The 22,052-nt window shown below is 41.8% G+C and overlaps 2 protein-coding genes across 2 annotated transcripts; both read left to right on the top strand.

The window, feature by feature from the left end:
- Positions 1–10,343, top strand: pias4a (protein inhibitor of activated STAT, 4a). The gene is made up of 10 exons (XM_079157735.1): positions 1–368; positions 494–578; positions 683–724; positions 1,019–1,109; positions 2,299–2,427; positions 4,838–4,943; positions 5,040–5,113; positions 5,281–5,441; positions 6,810–6,961; positions 7,063–10,343. Exons 1-10 carry the CDS (start codon positions 38–40, stop codon positions 7,326–7,328), a joined length of 1,437 nt encoding a protein of 478 aa, XP_079013861.1. The 5' UTR covers positions 1–37; the 3' UTR covers positions 7,329–10,343.
- Positions 10,344–11,869: 1,526 nt separating this feature from the next.
- On the top strand, positions 11,870–20,460 carry map2k2a (mitogen-activated protein kinase kinase 2a). Its single transcript, XM_079157715.1, has 11 exons — positions 11,870–12,531; positions 12,822–13,032; positions 13,674–13,820; positions 13,948–14,025; positions 14,440–14,491; positions 16,852–16,976; positions 17,593–17,806; positions 17,941–18,005; positions 18,113–18,174; positions 18,475–18,520; positions 18,606–20,460. The coding sequence occupies exons 1-11, from the start codon at positions 12,443–12,445 to the stop codon at positions 18,714–18,716; spliced, it is 1,200 nt and encodes a 399-aa protein (XP_079013841.1). The 5' UTR covers positions 11,870–12,442; the 3' UTR covers positions 18,717–20,460.
- Positions 20,461–22,052: the final 1,592 nt, after the last annotated feature.

Here is a 22,052-nt window from a genome sequence, read left to right as displayed (position 1 = left end):
TTTCCGGGTCTCAGACCTACAGACGCTGCTGGCCTCAATGGGCCGCAGCAAAAGTGGGCTGAAACAGGACCTGGTGGGGCGAGCACTGAGGCTAGTGCAGACTGAATACAGCCCGGAGCTTCTGAAGAATGTCAGGCAGCTCTACGAGTCGCGCTTCCCCAAAACATCTGGCTGGCTTGCGGCGCGGCGTCCAGATGGCGTCCCAGTCGCCTACTCATCCCTCAGCTCCTCCCCCACGGCCACCTCTCAGGGCGCAGACTACCTCAACGGCATTTCCAAACCGATCCCCACACCTGCAGCAGAGGTCAAGCTGGTGCCACTGCCCTTTTACCAAACTTTGGAGACACTGTTGTTACCAACAGAGCTAAGTGAGTGTATATAGCTTGATTTTTCTGTATCCTTGTATTTAAATAATCTGTTCTGTAGGAATTGTTATGTCTACATACTGTGCTGTGGTGTGGTTGTGATGGATTCTCTCTAAACATATTTACAGTTGCCCAGAACAATGAGAAACTGCAGGACAGTCAATGCATATTTGAATTAACACCAAACCAAGCAGACCAGATCAGAAATGCAAGGTAAGGAAATCCAAACTTTCTCCTCTGAATTGTTAACATTAGCATTATTTACAAACTCTGTAACTAATGCTCAATTCTGTTTGTGACCTTTTTTACTCTCAAAGTGAGCTTCGTCCAGGAATGAGATCAATCCAAGTTGTTCTCAGGTAAGTTCCCACTAGAACCCATTAAAACATATTTTAATATCCTTAATGTATCAATATCCTATTTCAATATCTGTGACTGTGCTATCCATCAGAATTTCTCTCACAAATGATCAAGGGAAACAATGGAAAACCATGCATGGGCAAATGGCATTTAATGTTCCCCCTTTAATCTACTTTAAAATTGGAGTACCTGATTAATTTACTTGACTGATAAAGATTCAGGCATGTTGATTGGCTGAACAGTCAGACATTGTCGTGAAGCTAAACTTTCTCTCTCGTATTCCTCTGTTGCAGAATCTGTTACACAGACTCCATCGGTGTCCAGGAAGACCAGTATCCTCCTAACATTGCTGTCAAAGTCAACCAGTCGTACTGTCACGTGCCGGTGAGTTCATTTACCTCTCTTGGAGACAAGCCTCACCTTCCGAGTACAAATGTGACTGAAGTTTGGCTATTCCACTGCTCATGGTAAATCATTTCTTCAGTCATCCCTGTAAGCCGTTTATTCTTTAATACAGTCAATGAGTCACTATTTTGGGTGTCAATGGCAGACTTACTGTCTTGTCACAGCCAAACTAGCATCATGATATGTGGTAGTGATGGATTCGCTAACCTAATGCAGGTGGATGTTAAATAAGGCAAGACTAGATAATGTCCAGGGACAGAAAGTGTTGGGTAGCCAGCCTAAAGGCATCAACTCACTAGAACAACAAGCAGGAAACTCTCCATCCGGCAGTCAGTGTTCAAACTGTTCATGTGCTGGTGGGAAGCTAAAACATCCCGGACGAGCGTTTTGCTGTTCACGAGGTGTGTTGTCATCAATCAAACTGGAAAGACAACATTCACTGAAAAGTTCACTTGAACCATAGTGAACCGTAGTGAACTGTAGTAGACCCACAAATAAGGGATTAGTTGTGTTTTTGATGCTATATATATTTTTTTTGTAATAAACTACTCAAAGTTGGCCAATGACAAATATCAAAATGTTATTTGAAAATGTATATTAAAATATGGAGAGACTGGCTTCCTCTTTGAGTCTTTTTAATGATCAATTAGTTAAATATTGGACATTGTCACCTATGATGAGCTGTGTAGCTGTGCTGAATAGAACCAAAGACACCCCCGTACCTTTAACGGGTGCTGAGCTCTCAGTCACATATAATCAAGTATTGATATCAGAGGCTTCTTTGTTTGGTATGAATCAGATATACAGAAGTAGATAAATTAACACCAAGAAGCACATACAGAGGAAAACACTGAAAGAGTGACTGTAATCTAATGCTCTGAGCTCAGCGCTCCTTCTTCAGTTCTGCTCCAACTTCTATTTTAACTATTTGCAATCAAACAGCTTCTTGTCTTTTCACTTTTCTAATTTTAGAGCTTCACAGTTTGTGATGGCTCAAACTAACAATCAAGAGCCCAGTTAGTCTTTTATACTGTATCTGCGCCCTTCAGAGGGACTTATGATGTCTGTTATGTCAACAAATTACTCAAAACCAATTTGATTAAGATGATATATTGGATAATTAACACAATTCTTTGGTATTTGTCTGTGTGTGTCTGTGTGTTTACAGGGCTATTACCCCTCTAATAAGCCTGGTGTGGAGCCCCGCCGTCCTTGTCGTCCTGTAAACATCACTCCCTGGTTGCATCTCTCCAGTGCCACCAACAGAGTCACCGTCACCTGGGGAAACTTTGGCAAGGTCAGAGTCTGATGCTGAATAATTCACATATTTTAACGTAGCTTAGGGTTGTGGTGGTGCACCGATGCAAACTGGGACATGCAAGTCTTTCTTCTTGTGTTTCATTGGCCAGTTGTGAATGCTAAAAATAAATAAAAATAAAAGATAAAGCTCCTGAGGGCAAAATGCTGAACTACTTTTTCTAGCGTCTTGATCTAGATAAGCAGCTGGAAGTCTGCTTCTGCTTCTGTTAGCTCCCTCTTCTTTAGAGCTCTTGAGTAAACCAATTAGAGATGAGCAACGTGAAAGTAAACACGGTGAGATACTGTTTTTTCTATTCAGTTGTCTTTGTGTGTTAATAGTTTTTTCTTTATCCCAGAGTTTTGGAAATAACCAGATCATGATAGCTGATGGTAAACCTGCACTAAAGTGGCCTGACAGCTTAATGGCTCTGTGTTAAGAATAAATAGTCTACATCAAAAACTTTCATTTACTTGTTTTGTATGATGTGTATCTTCAGCAGTGCTTTATAGTGTGTGTATAATGGGTAAGAGAGAGGAGTGTCATCACAGATCAGGTTTGAACAGTATTGCGACAGCCTCCTTTTATCCACAACACGATCAAAACATTCTGCAGTTTTAAACCAACTTCAGCACTTTAGAGGTGTGTTGAGAAATGTTGCTGCTTTAGAGGAAACAAACATTTCTTTTTGGTTTGTTTGAAGTGGAATACAGGATTGATTGCTCAGCTTACATAATAGATGCAAGTCTGAATGTCTGTCATGGTTTATGACATAATTACTCTAAAATATGTGTGTGATTTATGGTGCTGTTAGACGCAGCCATCACTGGAATCGTATTCTACAAATAGTATGAAACTATTCACTGCGGCGCCTGTATGTAACCGAGATTGAAAGCGTTATCTTGACCCGTCTCCTCTCTGCTGCGCTCTGTTTGTGTGTATTGAGAGGCTGAGCCCCGCAGTTCAGAACTGCTGCTGCAGAATGAATTCAGGGGAAACACTGATTAGTGGAGCCTAATCTTTATCTGCAACTCTACAGAACTACCGTGTAAAAAAAAAAAAGAATGTTATAAATACAGTTGACCTATTTGTACATCCCTAAATTCTAAAGTTTTGTTAAAGAGATAATTTGACACCTTTTTTTTCTGGATGTCCAATAAGTCCTGATGTCAAATGTATTCCACTAAAGTAATAAATTCCCACGTACCTATATTTGCTATATTGACCGATTTCTCCTGTCGCCATGCCGGCTGTGCCTACATGTACCAGGATGCATTGTGCACGAGCAGCACGTTAACTACATTACACAAGCTGTCTTTTTAGTCTAAGAAACAAACCTACAAAATGAAAAAATAAAATATTCTTTCACCTAAACTGAAACATATGACCGTACACCTTCTGAATTCTAGTTTTTCTCTTGCCCTGATCTGAGAGTAGCTTAATTGCATCGTTAACTCATTGTAAAACAATATTTCAAATGAAACTCACCAAACCCCTGTTGGTTTGACTCTCCACTGTTCCACCAATCAGCAACTCTAGTTTGGTTGAGTAGATCCTTAATTCACTGAGTCTCTGTGAGGCCTCTGAGTCGCTGCTCCGTTGCAGCAGCTTCTTAGCGACTCTTTCTCCTTCTTCGGATGCAGACTATTACATTATCAAATTACAGTGACATAGATCGCACCGCTGGTCTTTGTTGCCTTTTCCAGTTTATCTTCGGGACTCTCCAGCACACTTCTGTCCGAGTGAGGAGGGAAACTTTCATGCATATTAACGCAAAACACGGCTCAGTCTCTCCGGGTTCTCGTCTGCGACTGTGACTTTAAGTACAGCAGAACGACTGTTTCTGTCGGCATCTGGGGTCAATCTGAGCAAAGGCCCCACCTGACGGTGTTTGCTCTCAGCAGATCAGGTTCTGGAGGGTCCTCCTCTGCGATATCCTCCCAGCCTCGAGCGGCCTCTCTCAGGCTAAATATCTGAGTCAGCCGAAACACCGTAAAAATGTTTGAATGGCATTACGGCCACAGCTACCGAAGCTGAAGTAGCTCTCTGTAGTTCTTACTTGCCGTCTCTAGATGCAGGAAGAACAACAGACTTTGCAGCTGCGCCCCAGAGACACAGAACATCGGCAAAAGCTGCAGGCGTTTGCCACTCTATAACCATAATCCCCGATACGTAGAGATGAGGTTCAAAATATGTTTCAGCATAAAGACATATTTGCACTAAAGCTTAAAACAATTTATTTAATGTACTCCCAGTGTCTAGCGAATTATAACAAAGATCCCAGAGATGGTAAACATTCTTTAATCAAATTAATTTGCTGTGTACGGTTTTCCTGAGGTGTGACTTTTTTAATTTAAGATTGGTTGTCTTTTGAAATGAGTGCTCACAGCCTGTGACTGTGTGTTTCCAGCGGTACTCTGTGGCCGTGTATCTAGTGAGGGTCTTCACTGCAGCAGACCTCTTCAGCCAACTCAAACTCTGCTCCGTGGAGAGTGCAGAACGCTGTCGTGAACGCAGTAAGTGCTACCTTTGTACTCTGCCCAAATGTTTAAAATATTCAAATATACTGTCCGATAAACTATTATGACACTTCATGATATTGTTATCTACAGTCCAAGACAAACTACGCTTTGACCCAGAGAGTGAAATTGCGACAACGGGCCTCCGGGTGTCTCTCATCTGTCCAGTGAGTTTACCTTCATTTTAAGATGTGGAGGGGTCAGACTTCAATGTCCCTGCGCGTGTTCTATTTCAGTTGTTCTGCAGTATCAAAGGCCAGTTTCACAAATGTTTTTACTGTGAAGCTAGATTCCTGTTAACATGCTTCTTCTTCTTCGCTCTCCCTCCTCCCAGCTGGTGAAGATGCGGCTCGGTGTGCCCTGTCGAGTTTTAACTTGCGCCCATCTTCAGTGTTTCGACGCAGTCTTCTTCCTGCAGATGAATGAGAAGAAGCCCACGTGGACTTGCCCCGTCTGTGACAAGCCCGCCCCCTTTGAGCTGCTTACTATTGATGGGTAAGGAGACAGAGGCATGCTCTGACTTGTCCCACCGCTGCAGCACCGTCTTCCACTCGATACATGCAGAAACTTTACACTTTAGTGTGTCGAAGCCAAGTTAGGGGAAACTATTCAAGCTGCACAGACGTTGGGGCAATTTAAGGACTCTTGATGAAAGTTGAATCATGCACCAACCTACTGTTTTTATTTTAAAAGCTTTCAATGTTTTTTTGCATGGCATGAGAAGAAGGATTTTACGAGTACCAAGTCTAAAATTCAAAAGATGTGACTGTACTTGTTTCTCCACAAGATTAGAGCTTGAGACTAACAACACAAAATGTCCCTGATGATAACGCTACATTGTGAAGAACAAATCCTGTTGACGTTTGCTGTTAGCAGCCGGTTGGCATCACAGTCCGGCTAGGCTAAATAAGGAAGCTAACAGCTAACGTTCAGAGGTTGCATTGAGTTACATTATGATGCGTTCATTCTCTATCCAGTAAGAATGAGTATTGGGGCGATGATACATTACGTTATTAGGATGTGTTCAAGTGTAATCATGTAAAAAGTAGTTGTTGGTGAGAAACACGAGGCGGATTATTAGAGATTAATAATCCAGTAAAGGTATCGACAATAGTGGACTTTCACTGAAAGTATTTGATCATGTTTCTTTATTTATTAAACGGTTTGCCGGTTCATTTGTGTTTTTTTCTGCTATTCTGATGAGTTGCAGGCTGATAATGGATGAACATGCTGTACCTTCAGCTTTGTTGACAGAACAAACGACCTTCAACAACTGACTGGTATTGTGACATCGCAAAAGTGTTGTAGTCGATAACAATACCAGTCAGTTGTTGAAAGTTTTGTTCTGTCAACAAAGCTGTAGGTACAACATGTTCATCTATAATCAGCCTGCAGTCTTTGTACTAATGAGAACTCATCAGCATAGCAGAAAATACACAAATGAACCTGCACACCATTTAATAAATAAAGAAACATGATAAAATACTTTCATCCACAACCATTTGGGCGTGTAGCAACTTTCACAGGCACTCCCTTATTTTCACTAACACTGAAAGCATTGTCTTACAGTTTGGCTTTGAGTTATATTTGCATTCCTTAAATTAAGCCTGTGTGAAAGTTCTTCAGTTCATCTGTCTAGCTTTCACTTTCAGCAACCTGGTCTAGTGTGTGGGGGGGGCTTTTCAATTTGATGAAAATGGTCAAGATTATAAAGATATGGTCCTCATGGTGGTAATTGTGAGGATTTAGAATGAGAGATCTCTGCTATGCTCCTGCTTTTGACTTTAAATGGAGTTGTTTGCTCCTTTTCCTGCTGTGAAATCTGTTTAGTGAGGCGACTCTAAACCCCATCGTGTATTTCAGGCTGCTATCAGAGATTCTGAAGGAGACGAGTGAGGACATTGAGGAGCTCGAGTACTTAACCGACGGATCCTGGCGACCCATCAGCGATGAGAAGGAGAGGGACAGAGAAAGAGAACGCAGCAACACACCAGATTATCCTGTCGTTGATATATGTAAGTGTCAATTCAACCTCTCGTTATCAATGTGTGGATTTTTAGCTTTCTCGTGTAAAATCGTTACGCGTTCAGTTTTAAAACGGCCTTGATGTGTGCAGGCATTCCTGAGGCAAACGGTCATTCACCGGCCCACAGCAGCACCAGCCTGACGGGCAAGTCCGGAAGCGGTTCTGTGGGGATGGCAGGAGGAACCGCCGTGGCACCGGGAGGAGGTGCGGTGGTAGATCTGACTCTTGACTCCTCCTCTGAGGAGGAAGGGGGCGAGGCAGGAGGAGACAGCGAGGACACTGAGGACAGCGCCGACAGTCCGGCCCCGAAGAGGGGCCGATACAACTACGACAAGGACCTGGTCACTGCCTACTGACCCCACAGCTCTGTCCCCTCGTAGACTGACACAGAGACCGAGAGGCAGGGGGCTTAAAAAAGGACAGGAACACAGGAATCCACTAGATGCAACGAAACCCTCCCTAATGCCCAAACGTCAGAGCCTTTTAGCAGCTCTCTGGTTTGTATCCAGTCAAAATAAACACACTCAAACAAGCACTGTTAAAGCTTCAATCTAGAGGGATTAGGATTCCTCTCTGTACTGTACACCACTGGAAGCAACTCTAACTCTTTTTGGCCAACAGTCACCTTGCAGTGAATATCTGTACCGTCCTGCCTCTACCTAAAGAGACTGAATGGATCGTGCACCACCAACCCCCCCACCCCCACCCCTTCCTTCCTCCTCTCTTTTTCCAGACTGGTCCCTCTCTACCACCTCATCTCTCTTTGTATTTGACTTGGAATTACAGGCTCTTTTAGCCACGGGCGTCCGATGTGTGCGTCTTTTGATTTTTTTTTTTTTTTGTTGTTGTCACATTTGTGATGAACAGGCAAGTTGAAAATGGAGTCTCCTCAGCAGTTTTTGGTAAAAGGTCAGAAACAACGAATGGGAAATTTTGGGGGAGGACAAGGCAGAGATATCTAGAGTGTGAATCAAATTAAAATCTCTCCCATTGTGTTTATTACTTTCTTCAGAGTATGAGTTCAAAGCTTGAAAGGGTTTTTTTCAGGAATTTATCCTTTTTTATTAATGAAAGGGCAGATCACAATACTGGCCTCAATGTGTGATGCTTTCCATTTTTATTTTGTCCTTAGCTAAAGAGAACCTACCTCAGTCATCCAATCTTAGCAGACTGACCAGAGAGTAGCTTAGAAAGAAGTGGCGGACAGAAGAATCGACGCGTCTTTCTGAAGCCAATTTTACACTGGATATTTTTGTTTTCCTACATTTTTCTTTTTATTTCTTTTATTCCATCGTCCCGTACAGCTCTGTTCTCCCTCTGCAGCAACAAGGTCTCCGTTAAAGGTTGAGATAGTTTGTGGCTAACCAAGCTGAGTGTAGGTGTCAGTGATGGAAACATAATTTGCAGTTAAAAGGATTTGTTAGGAGTGATATATCAGCATTGCATATTGACAAAACGCATCAAAACGACTGTGTGGCGGCTGTGCCAAAGTAAATCTGTTTTAAGAATTCACTCACAGGAACATGAGATTGTGATGCCTTTTTTTTTTTTGTTGTTGAGTGGTGAAGATTGGAGCCGGTTGTTTTTAGGCGAGCTGAACTGGTCAGCAGATCTGACCCCAGTCTGAGGGAAGAGGTTTTATTTCTTTGATGGTTTTCAAGTTGGAGAAATTGACAGAGAGGCAGAATACAATCTGTGGTGAAGGACGGTTATGGAGCAGGAATCAGAAGTGCTGTCATCCCTTCTTTTCTTTTTTTTCTCCACATTTTGATGTCCTCGTCTGGAAGTATCATATTTATTTAATAGCTTCACACTTTCTTAACAGTTGTGTGTAATCAATTGACTTAACATTTGGCTGTTCTGTGCAGACCGGAGCTTTTGGTTACAGATCTGCTGCTGTGGTTTTGAGTGTTTTAGTTAAAGTTGTTTTCCGGTCTCATGGCTGTGCTGTTGATGAACGCTCCCTTTTCTTCTCCTCTGAATGAATCCGACCCGAGTCGAAGCCCCTTTCAGAGTACTTCGCTGCGTTCGGGTTCAACATGCCTGACACGACGAAACTTAATCGAGTGTCAATGAGTGCAACCCCGCCACGCTTAAAGTCATTGATTGGATTACAAATGGTCTTGTCTGGAACAAGTGGCGCTGCTTCAACCAACAATCCCCTCGGTCGCCTCTCGATGTAGATAAGGTCACATCTATTTGCTGGAAAAGAATTGGACTTTAATTGCTACATGCTGTAGACTGAAAAAAAATCCCTAATATTCCTCTGCACTTGCACTAGTATTGTCAGTATGTGACGACTGCTCCACAAAGAAGGATACTCGGGCTGCATGCGCAGGCTTTAGGAAGGTCATCAGTGTTTGAAGGGGAGGAGAGTAGAAGTGACTCAGATGAACTCCGCATTGTGCGTTTGCCTATCTCATCATCCTTTTGTTACGGTTTGATCTGGTTTTCTTTCGCCTTGCTCACGAGCGCAGAGAAATGACGTTTTCACATCGCTCGTGCATCCTCCCGACGAGGCTGATAATTGGAAAAGTAGGCCGAGCCAAATCTGGTCTTCCATTTTTCTCCTTTTTTTGACACTTTGACGCGGTTTACAGAATCAATATAATGTTGATAAATGTTTGATAATCCACAAACAATTTGGTTGATGGCACTTTTGCCAGTAATTCATAAGTCTGTCCCTGAAAAGGAAATTCTATAGAAGGCGCTCTGAAGCTATATAATGTAAAGAACTCTAATACCTTTCTTTAACTAGGCAATTTGTATTTGTAAGTAACTGCTATACATATAAAAAAAAATTAAATTGTTCACTTGTCTCTGTGTAAAAGGTTAATTGTTTGAGTGGATCCCCGAAACTTTTCTTTGCCTTATGGTTAAAGATGAGAGAAGTGAAGCAGGTTGCTTCTGTGGAACTGAGCCAGATATGTTCGCAGGTTGTTTGGGAGCCAGAGAGAGAGAGGGCGAGAGAGAGAGCAAGAGAGAGAGCAAGAGAGCGTGGAGGGTCTGTTCTTCTTCTAGTTGCATCTCTTCTTCTTATAATAATGCATAAGGTAGCATGAGGGCAGAGGCTTACAATCCATGATGTAAATGTTTTTGTTTGTTGTGTTTTTTTTATATGTTCATATTAAAGACAATAAAATTAAAATAATATTTTATTAAGCCTTGAATCGCCTCCAGTTGTTCCTACAGGCAAACAGACAATAAGAATGCTGTTGAGGGCAGCAGCACCTGATGCCACAGAGGACTGGGAGGAGGTTATAAGATGGACATTGTTACGGCCTGTACCAAATGCTCAGACCTGGGGACACATTTGATGCCTGTCGAGGATAAAACTGTAAAATTTCAAATGATCGTATTCTAACAGCTGTTATTGACGTGTGGAATTAATTAAAATCAGTTCTTAAAAAAACAAACATGTCTGCCATTGTTTTATTTTGAAAGTAGTCTGTATGCATTCAGCCACTGTTGACGAGCGGATCCACGGAGATGAATTCATTGCATCTCATTTTCAGCTTTCATGTCTGCAGGTGCTCCAAAAATGATTCGGATCAAACGCAAAGCAAACTAGTCTGATAATAAATTCAGTCTTTTGTGAAATTGAGTTGCTGAAAGTCTTCTTTGGGTTTTTTATTATATTTAAGTAGTTTAATTTGGCTGCCCCATAATTACTTTTGTCCAGTGCAGTGAAATAAAAATAAACGACTAGTTTTACTAATAAATAATAAAAGTAATTTTTTATAAAGCAGCATTAAATGCTAAGTTAGCTGTGCTGTCACCTCTCAGTCTGGATCACCTGTATGATGACGGTTAGTCCTCTGTATATATTCACATAACTTGTTCAAATATATTAACCATTTCCCAGTTACCGAAATACTGAGAAATGAACAATTAATCTAGTCTCTAGACAAAGCACAGAGTCACAATACCAGGAGTCTGAAACTGCAGCAGCTTAACTGTCCCACAATGCTTCATCTCAGGCTTCTGAAGAATTTTTTGTGTAATAAAACATTTTCATTTTACAGAATTGTATCCCTTTAAATGCCAGTTTGTTTACATAATTCCACTGTTGTCTCTTTATGGGGAACAAACCCCCCGTAAAATGTAATTATGTCGAGTACACTGAATGCAAGAAGGGTTTGCCAATGACTAGCAACATGGATTTTGATGCATTGCATCAAATGCATAAAGCAGAAATGCCTCTAGTGAAAACAAGGATGATAGCATTTATTTTACCAATGTAAAAGTTACATTGTTAAAACCCTCCAGACTGAAAGCCTGATATTATACATTGCATGTTTTAATGCTGTAATGGCTGTGAGATGGAGAAAAATGGGGTCTTATTCTGTAGTTTATTTGGAGTTTGGATATAGTTTATTATAGACATGTTATAGGAGCTCAAGTTTAATTAAAATGTATGCTGTAGCATTAACAGACAAATTATCTAAAAAGTAAAAAATGTTCTGAGTGGAGCAGGTTTAAATCATTAAATAAACAAATACAACTTAATTTTTTACTTTGAAGATTTCAAACTGAAAATGTGGTGATTTAAAAAAAAAAAATACTCCAATAATAATGTATTTGAATCTTCAGTTCTCTCCTCTTACCGCTAGGTGACAGTGCTGTGCTTCGCAGCTTGTTTACTAACTGCCATTAAAACACATAAGAAAGCAGCGGTTTGGATAAGAAATGGTTAAAACTGAACCTTTATCTCATTAAAAAACAGCAACCCGGAGGTGTTATCATCGCAAACTCATCTCCCATGAGATGTTTCTGCATTTCTCGTATCAACTTGTCTGACACGGCCTCAGTCTCGTCTCGCGCTACTTCTATTTGAAGGGCTCTCCCTGTGGGTGTCACACACAGGTCTGATGCTGCAGCTGCTGCTTCCTGTATTGAGGCACCACCACAGCACCAAAGCCCCACCGAGCTGAAATACGGAGGAATCTGTTGCTCGGACGCTGCCGAGCCTGCGGAAGTAAAAAAAAGACACCCGAGTCGGTCTCACTGGTGTCCGCTGCTGGTAACAACCGCTGAGAAACGAGGAGGCTTGCACGTTCGGACTGAGAGACGCAGGGCAACGGTTTTTTTCTTCTTCTCCTGGAGCTGGTGCTAGCTAGTAGCAGCTAGTTGGCTAGTAGCTAGTAGCAGGAGGTAGATAACAGAAGAAGAAGAAGGAAAAATAGAAATGTGTTCACTCCAAAAGCTATAGAAACCTACCTGACTTTTAAATATCGCCTCGGCATGATACGATTTACCCAAAAGTAGCTGACTGACATGCTACCGAAAGTATACTAACTTTGCTAACGTTAGCTAGCTAAGTTCCTAGCCACCAAGAAGCTGATCCTGTTGCTTTATTTTTTTTTCCACAAGAGTTTCGAACAAGTAAAAAAAAAGGGTTTAGAATAGCAGCTTCTCAGCTCACTGCCAGGTTAGTGCGTTAAGAGTCCTTTTCGGGTGATTTATTGAAATGGCTCCTAAAAGAAGACCCGTTCCCCTGAACATAACGCCCATCGGGGAGGGACAGGCCACCTCGAACACCATCGATGCTGCATCTGAGTGAGTTAAAGAGATTTATACATGCTCTGTGTGTGTGTAAGTTATCATTATATACCACATATGTAACGTTAGATAACATCATTAAAACCACTGATGCTGCATCTGAGTGAGTTAAGATGTATTGTCTGTGTTAAAGAGAGATTTATAGATGCTCTGTGTGTGTAAGTTATCATTATACACCACATACGTAACGTTATAACATCATTTAATGTCCCTGTCTTATCACCCCCCCCCCCCCCCCCATGACTGTTGGAAACCTGCTGAACTAACGGTCTCCTCCTCCTCCACAGAGCCAACCTCGAGGCCTTACAAAAGAAACTGGGTGAGTTGGACCTGGACGAGCAGCAGAGGAAACGACTGGAGGCCTTTCTCACCCAAAAGGCTCAGGTCGGGGAGCTGAAGGATGAGGATTTTGAACCCATATGCGAGTTGGGTGCTGGGAATGGAGGAGTGGTCAACAAGGTCCGCCACAAACCCTCGGGTCTGGTCATGGCCCGCAAGGTGAACATTAACACCTGTTCATGTGTTTGTTTGTTGCAGGTGAAGTGGGAGTTTGTTTGTTGCAGGTGAAGTGGGACAGTTGATTCACAAAACACATTCCAGAGGTGTAGAATGGAGCCACACTGACTTTATTACTCACTTATTTCTCATCACCTGTACTTGACCAAGATATAAATATGTCCTCTTAAATAATCCTATATATTGGCCAATATTAAGTTATCACAGATAAATCATTTGTGGCGTAGACTTCAGAAGTCAGAAAAATTGCAGCTTGTAATCAGCTCTTTGATGACATAGTTTTCTGTCAGCATTTTGTTTCTCCACTCTGAAATGTCTCTCAGTACACATCCTGCTCACAAGTTTTAACAAGGGGATCCTTATCATAAGTATTTTTCTGTTTTATCAGTTCATTTCCCCTCTCAGTTGGTGTTCAGCCTGGTTTTAAATGAGATCCTAAATATTTTGTATTGGGTTTGCTGCACACAGATGAAGAGGAAAGCGTTGTTGTTATGCTAACCACCACCTCTAAAATGTGTTGAAATATATAATGTATATAGGAAGTCAGTGACTGATGAAACGGCAGCTGTTGCGTTTGTTTTTGTCAGAACAGCAGTTGATGGTCTCATCCTTTCCCTCCTCAGTTGATCCACCTTGAAATCAAGCCTGCCATCAGAAACCAGATTATCAGAGAGCTGCAGGTGCTGCATGAATGCAACTCTCCCTACATTGTGGGCTTTTATGGGGCCTTTTACAGCGATGGGGAGATCAGCATCTGCATGGAGCACATGGTGAGACACAGACTGTTAGTCAGTCTACCATTGGACACGGAATGATGTGGTTGGATACCAGTATTTTTTAATTATTGATTTTTAAAGTGGTATGTCATATTTAAAATCGTGCAACATGTCTTTACAGGATGGTGGATCCTTGGACCAGGTCCTGAAGGAAGCCAGAAGAATCCCAGAAGAAATCCTGGGGAAAGTTAGCATAGCTGTATGTAGTTAACTAATTCTGTTACATTTGAACAAATATATAGCTTCTGGTTTTTTTTATGACACGTTTGTCATCTTAAAATCGTTGGCAGTTTGAATTTGGCAGTGATGTGAAAATCCTTAAAGCTTGTTGCTGTGCGTGTTTTAGTTTTTTTAACAGCGCTGCTCGTTGTGGGTGTGTTTCTGTTGTGGTGTTGCTTAACTAGCTGCGTGTTGTACTGTAATGCATGAGTCACTGCTGTATTTTACTCAACTGAAACTGTTGCAAGTCCAAACTAAGTTTAATTAAGTGTAATAACAGGATTTTTTTTTATTTTGTTGATATCTACATAGGGAAAGCTTATTGTTTTTATGTGATGTGAGATTTGGCCCTTATTTGTGCGTGGAGTTAAATGTTTTCCTCTCTTGTTTACAGGTTTTGAGGGGATTAGCCTACCTGCGGGAGAAGCACCAGATCATGCACAGAGGTGAGGATGTTCTCTAGTCTCACGGATTACATTCGCTCTCCAAACCCCTTCTGCAACATTTCCAAAATCACTGCAGTACAAGAGATACAGAGTGTGTAGTTGGTAAAATACAATAAGTGATTACACAATTTCTGTGTGATGATGATCAGGGAATATGTGGACATTAAGGTGTGGAGTGTTGCACCAGATTTTATTTCAAGCATTATATTTAATTGTGTTTATCACACAATCACTTTGTAGGTTATTTATCAGCTTAACTCCGGTCAGTTGCTTCCGGAATGACGAATGCTAAAACTACAAAACAAATGCTGTTTTCAACCTGAGGAGCCTTCAGATATCCCACAAACAAGATTACTGAAAATGTGATGGATTCGCTCCTAATTATATTTAATTGCATAGTGTTTAATTACTAAAGTATAGTTGTTCACCACAGTTTCACTATTGTTTAGCGTTTGGACTAGGAAGACTATTAGGTGTGAGATTTAATTATTGTAATTCAGTCATTCTCAAAGTTGGACTTTTTTTTCCCTCCAAAAAGTAATGAACACATTGACTTCTTACAGCCTTGCTGCAGTTAGACTAAATTATATTTGCATGTTTTTAATCATGAATTGTTTTGTAGCCACACTGTAGTTGAAGAAAGCGATGCAGCTGAAATATATATATATTTTTTTGTATAGCCATGAAATGCGGTGCGTGTAAGGCCTGAGAACAACTCTGCCTTGTTTCCAGATTTCAGAAAAGCCATTCTCATTTAGAAATAATGAAACGTAGATGTTTTTTTATGGACTTTTGTTGTGGTTAATATAATGAGTCCCATCCCTTCAGTATTAGTGGCAGCTAAGTTTTTGCTCATGCTTGTGGGGCAACCAGCTGAGACTCTGCAAATGTTCCCGTCTAAACATCACATTTAAGAAAAATGCAGGTTTACCCCTTCATTTTCCACTGACATTATCCTTGCTGCTCTGAAACGGACTCAAACGCACTAACTAAAAGCATTTAGGTGTCATTTCTTTTTCCAAATGTCTTCAAACTTGTTCCGTCAGTGAAACCCTTGAAATGCACCATGTTAATCAGACCGTCGCCAGTCAATCTCGTACTAATGGTTTCAAATTTGTATTAATTGTCCCCATCCTTTGTCCTCCTTTTACCTCCTTTTTGCTCTTCATCAACATTTTAAGGGTTTTAACACGCTCACCACAAGGCACACTATTGTTGAAGAATATCACATGTTCCTCATCTTAGACGTTTGTAGCATGACGGGGAAATAAAAGGCTCAGTAAAAACAATTATCTTTGCATTCAAACAAAATCACAAGTCGCACCATAGCAAAGTCTAAAGACAGACAAGTTTTCCCACAGCACACCGGTGAGGAACCACGGGTGTGTTGCTGTGAAAATCACCGGTGAAGGCGGCGCTCAGACCTGCTCAGTGCCTCACAGTGAGGTCTCGCTGTGCTGGAGGGTCGGTGGTACTCCAGGACAGTCGTCTGTGAGCTCAGGCGGTAATTATAGCCTCTCAGATGTGATTATACAGCAGCCGCGCCCTGTTGACCCCTCCCTCCGTGTCTCCCTCCATCGTTCTCCCGCTCTTTCATGCCACCTCTTTCTCAGTCACTCATCACATGTCCTTGGTCGGCGGGAGGGGAGGGGGGGGGGGGGGGGGGGTCACACCACAGAGGACAGATTGCAGGGCTCAGTCTTACCCCGTTATTTTGCAGGATGTTTGTCAGCGATGAGCGGGGAATGTGAAGGAACGGGCTTGTTTTATAACGGGGGCTCAGCTTGATTGTAGCTATTTTCTCCCTCGCTCGATTAACACAGCACCACCGATGAAGCCGGGGGGGGGGGGGGGGGATGCTGCTGCGTGCGTACGACCTGCAGGCCTCATGGCAGACTAGCTCTTGTCTAAATATTTTGTTTCTAAAGTCGTTCTATATTGCAAAGAAAATATTTTAGGTACAAAATGTATTTGTATCTTTCATGAAAGCGGCTGTTATTTTATACATAGTTTTTCCGTCCCAAAAGGTTTTTAAAGCTTGCTCATGTTAGTGTCTGAGATGGTGAACAAAGATAACTTCATCATAGACTTAGTCATATATGCACATGCATTCATGTCCCTACCGTCATAATATTTACATACCTCAGCCCATGTGTGTATATATAGTCACATACCAGTGTAGCAGTGTTCTTGTTAGCTATCTGTTTAGTCATGATTTCCAATTATAAGCACTACCCTCTCATCCTACTGTCTACCAAAAATGTATCGCTCAAATGATCAATAAGTCTGAAGACGGGTCTCATTTAAAAACATTTTGTTTCACATTTTGTTTGCTTGCTCACGTCCCCTCTGCCACATAGATGTCAAGCCCTCCAACATCCTGGTCAACTCTCGCGGGGAGATCAAGCTGTGCGACTTTGGTGTGAGCGGGCAGCTCATAGATTCCATGGCCAACTCCTTTGTTGGAACACGCTCCTACATGTCGGTGAGTCAGCTCTGCACGCCTGCGCCCCCACCCCTTTTTCCTCTGGCCCTATCCCCACTTTCCTTCTCCTCTTTTCTCACATTGCTCTCGTTCTCTGGCCCCGCCCTCTGCCTTCCCTTCCTCTGGCCCTCCCTCCCTCCCTCCCCTGCCAAGAGCCGAGGGCTGTGCTCAGGGAAGGGTTCTTTGGCAAAGAGCGAGGCAACTGTGCTCGCTCTTTCTCGTCCTTCTTTCCCCTCACTCTTAGACACCTGGTGGGTGCAGTGCCGAAAGCCGCTCGTCTGTCCCAATCCCTCACCCACAAAGCACCAGTGGCGTAGAGACGCTCGCTCTTTCATCATAATTCCCAACACACACACACACACACACACACCTGTCCTTGCCCACCCTTCTAACTAAAACAGTCCAAAGCTACCCTTCACTTCCTGCCAAACCCTCCCATCCTCTGTCCTTTTGCCCTCACCACACCCATACCCTCCTTGCCATAACACCCCCCTCCCATTATCCTCTCCACCGCTTCCTGTGCCTTCCCCACCCAGCCCTCTGCCCAACCCTCTCTCCTGCCTGGCGTCTTGGCTCTACCCGCTCCTTCTGACGTGGATTGTGTGTTTCTCAACAGCCGGAGAGACTGCAGGGCACTCACTACTCCGTTCAGTCTGACGTGTGGAGCATGGGTCTGTCCCTGGTGGAGCTGGCGATTGGCCGCTACCCCATCCCCCCACCAGAAGCCAAAGAGCTGGAGTCCATCTTCGGACGGGCCATTATGGACGGGGCTGAGGGAGAGCCTCACACCAACATGCAGAGGCCCAGACCACCAGGCCGACCCGTGAGCGGTATGAAACGGATAAATGTAGATTTTTAAAGTGACATGTTTTTGCAACAATGTTTTCAGGGGAAAGACTTGCTTAATGTTTTTTCAATACATTTTTTACATGAATAATTCTAATGTTATGCAACTTTTTCACAGGGCATGGGATGGACAGTAGACCTGCCATGGCCATCTTTGAACTGTTGGACTACATTGTGAATGAGGTATGAGAAAGCGCTGATTTGCATAAACACACACACTTTTTTTTTTTTGTTGCATGAATTGTTCAGTTTTTTTTTTTAACCTTTTGTTATTCTTGGTTCCTCCTCAGCCGCCCCCTAAACTGCCACTTGGGGTCTTCACCAATGACTTCCAGGACTTTGTGACTAAATGGTGAGAGTTAAAAACCACATTTTTAGAGCGAGCTAAAAGAAAAAGGAAAGAAAAGCACACTGTTCTTATCTGCTTTTATGCAATAGTGAATCAGGAGAAGTAGATCGTGTAGAGAGCTTAAATTCCTACACTTGGTGTATTTAATGCCATGTGACACGAAGACAGCAGTGTTGAATGAAATGCAGTTGTTATGCACAAGGTGGTTGTTTGGAAACATTAAATCCAACTTAATCCGTCATTGACAGAAGCAGTTCTACAGTCTCATGTCGGTAACCTCTTTGGTGTGATTTGTGTTTGCAGTTTGATCAAAAACCCGGCTGAGAGGGCCGATCTGAAGATGTTGACGGTGGGTACCTGAACTTCATTTTCAGTTATCTTTAGTTAATGATGCTAGCGGTACAAACAACGGTTTCCTTTTCTTTCTTTCTCAGAGTCACACGTTCATCAAACGATCAGAAGTGGAGGGAGTGGACTTTGCCGGCTGGTTGTGCAAAACCATGGGCCTCAACCAGCCCAGTACTCCCACCCGCGGCACTGAGTGAACCGGCCCCAACTGCCCTGACACACACCTGGGTCTTGCTTGCATACACATAAATATACTGCACATACACGTACACAAGCCATCACACACATTGGCACTTTTTTTTTTCCCCATCTTGCTCTTGGGTACGGTTTTGTCCCCCCCCCCCCCCCCCCCCCCCCCTCGCCCATTTATTTCTTCACCAGCAGCAGAGCCCTTTGAGTCGTTGTACAGTAAGACCACAGCTTCACCATGCCAGTGTCAAGAGTAGCCACAGCTCACTTTCCCACACCGCTACAGAGGGTGTAAAGCACTGAAGGGCTGCCGGTGCGTCAGCTGAATTTGGATTGATTGACAAACTTCTTTTGTATCGTTGATTGTTGAATATACAAATATTCTGTATTATCTTTTGTATGGCAACAGCTGATGGCTTGTGGGACTTGTATTTTAATAAATGACCTGCTGTAGAGATTTCCAAACGTAGAAATCCAAACATATCACCTACTTGCAAGTTCTAAATTGGTTTTATTGAAGGTGAATGCAGCTATTTTGATTTAAGATCCCTCCGTCAAACTTACTCATGCATACATTTTCTCAGCAGAGGCCTTGCTATTACCTCCAATGTAATAAGATTTGTTTGTAGAGAGTGCCGAACAAATAGGCATATAAGGAGTCCTTTTCACTATTTGGTAAGTGAGCGATCACTCCGAAGATCACTTTGATCACAATGTCACAAACCAAAGAGGGTCCTCGTGACTAAAAGTTTTTCAACGCCTGAGAACTTTGATTTCGTATGCAAATTCATAAACAGTATATTAGTGTACTTAGAATGTTTTTATTTTTTTAAATTTTTTTTCATTCAGTGAGCGGCACTGAGTTGACATTGTTTCCTCAACATGCATTTCAATGTGCATCCCACATCGTGTCTCTCACATGGGAGGAGGCGTATGCTGTGCAGGCCTGATAAATGTCATTATTGACGTTGAGAAAAACAACGATCGAAATGTATTCATGGGACGATATAGCATGGTTTATTATCTTTATAATACTGTATGTGTATTTTATTTCCCAAGATCATGATGGGGATGATTTGCTGGTGTTTTTTTTTATCAAAAGCCTGAATCTCTGCAATGTCGATATGATATTCCAATCACATTGACTAATTTAAGTATTTTCTTTTTTCTCTCTTTGTTGTTGGTCTGTACTTTCCCCTGAAGTGTATTTGGTTATGTTTTCACTGTACCGCTATGTGTGGCGCGCCAAACTTTCTCTTGGGACACAACCAGCCGAGAGGTGTGCTTTTGGAAGAGACTTGGGTTGAAATCATTTCTGTGATTTAACCCGATTTATTGTGGTTTAAAAAAAAAAGAAATACTACCCAACGTTGAATGAGACGTCAGACGTGAAGTGGTACAAAGGGTCTGAACATTTTAACCCAGGTCAGTGTTGGTCACATGGTGGTGGTGTTACTTGCTAGCCTGCCTACTTGCTAGAGCTCTTGTATTCTCTTTGCTTATGGCTGCCCTTTCTTACCCACCCCCCCCCCAAATGTGCATTTGTTCCGAGCAAAATGAATGCGTTGTCACTTGTATGTGTACAAAGCTATATACAAAAATTACAGGAGTACTATTTTGCAGTCTTAATATACAAATTTTTGATTTATGTAAATGACAAGGGAGAAGAGTCATTTTATTATAATATAAAAATGTGTCGGATATGATTATAATGTATAAAAAGATTAAAATAAAACTTATTTGTCAATGTACTGTAAGGTGTTATTTATTTATGGCAGTCATTGCTGTTCGCTATGTCGTTACTATACATCTGTGTCGCTAACAGACGTACCAGAAATCGTTTTAACCATCAGACAACAATGATGCAACAAATATGTAAATGTTTTACAGTTTTTAGCTATTTTAGAGTAGCTGCCACTCGTAAATTGTTCTGTAATGATTTACTTTATTTAGTTGATATGTTCATATGGTTGTAGTCAGGGCCCTAGATAACACAGAACACTGAGGTTATGTCCATCATTTAGATTGGGTTAATTTGGGGCAATGCAATAACATAAAAATTATTTATTGTAGGTTTTAACAGCTTGTAGAGAAATAACATTTATACAAATTATATTTTTTGATAGGGACTTGGTTGTATTGTATATCTATTGTCTTTTCTAGACATTTAAATATTCAGACTCTCTAATGTGGATGGATTATTGAATGGGCCTACTGGGCACGGGCCCTGAGGCCCAAAGTGTCAGGGCCTTCACTTACACTCAACGACACATGTCAACCAGGAAGATACAAAGAACAACTACAAAGAGACACCAAAAGACTATAAAGCAGACCAAAGCAACTACAAAGAGATTCAAAACAGCTACAAAGAGACCCACAAACAACTATGAAAAGGGTCAAAACAACCACAAAATGACGACAAAAAGAAACAGAGCAACTTCTAAGACATTCAAATGACTAGAAAAAGACCCAAAACAACTACAAAGATACACATAATGTCCACAAATAGACACAAAGCAACTTCAAAGTGACTCAAAATGACTAGAAAACATCCATAGACAAGAAAATAACAACACCAACACAATTACAGTGACACAAAACAACTACAAAGAGACACAAAGCAACTTCAAAATGACTATGACACAGGGCAAAACATCCATAGACAAGAAAAAAATGGCATAAACACCAACACAATTAAAGTGACACAAAACAACAACAAAGCAACTTCAAAGAGTGACTACACAGAGACGCATAACGACCACAAAAAGGGGCAAAACTTCCATTATCAAGAAAATAACAATAAAAACAACAAAACATTTATAAAGTGACACAAAACAACAACAACGACATACAAAATTACCACAAATTGACATGAAACCACAGAGAGATGCCCAACAACAACAACAACAACAAAGAAACACAAAACAAAAAGAAAATAAGGCTACATAACTTCTGGGGTTCTTTTGCATGTCTGTTCCCAGGGGCCCATTGTTTCATAATCCTCACATGTTTTCATTCATAGCCACCTGGATGACTTTGGTATTTCTCTGAAATGTTTTACTCATAGACTCTTTACAAGAAGGCTGTTAGTCGATACTCGTTTCTGATTGGCTGACAGGTGTCTGACCGATTAATATGAAGAACATGAACCTTCAGTAAACAACGAGCGACAGTTTGAGAGATGGAATACCACGTGTCCTAACTTCAAACTTGGTAAGTGTTAAGTGTCATAAAATATATTATCGTATTTTTTTACTCGTGCTCCATCTCAGTTCAGCGCCGAGCAGCTAACGTTAAATGGGTAACGTTAGCTAGCTAGCTAGCTTATGCGAGGAAAGCGTGTT

The sequence above is a fragment of the Pholis gunnellus genome (genome assembly GCF_910591455.1).
Source record: "Pholis gunnellus genome assembly, chromosome: 4".
Classification (NCBI taxonomy): Eukaryota; Metazoa; Chordata; class Actinopteri; order Perciformes; family Pholidae; genus Pholis; species Pholis gunnellus.
This window is presented reverse-complemented; position numbering and strand designations above follow the sequence as displayed.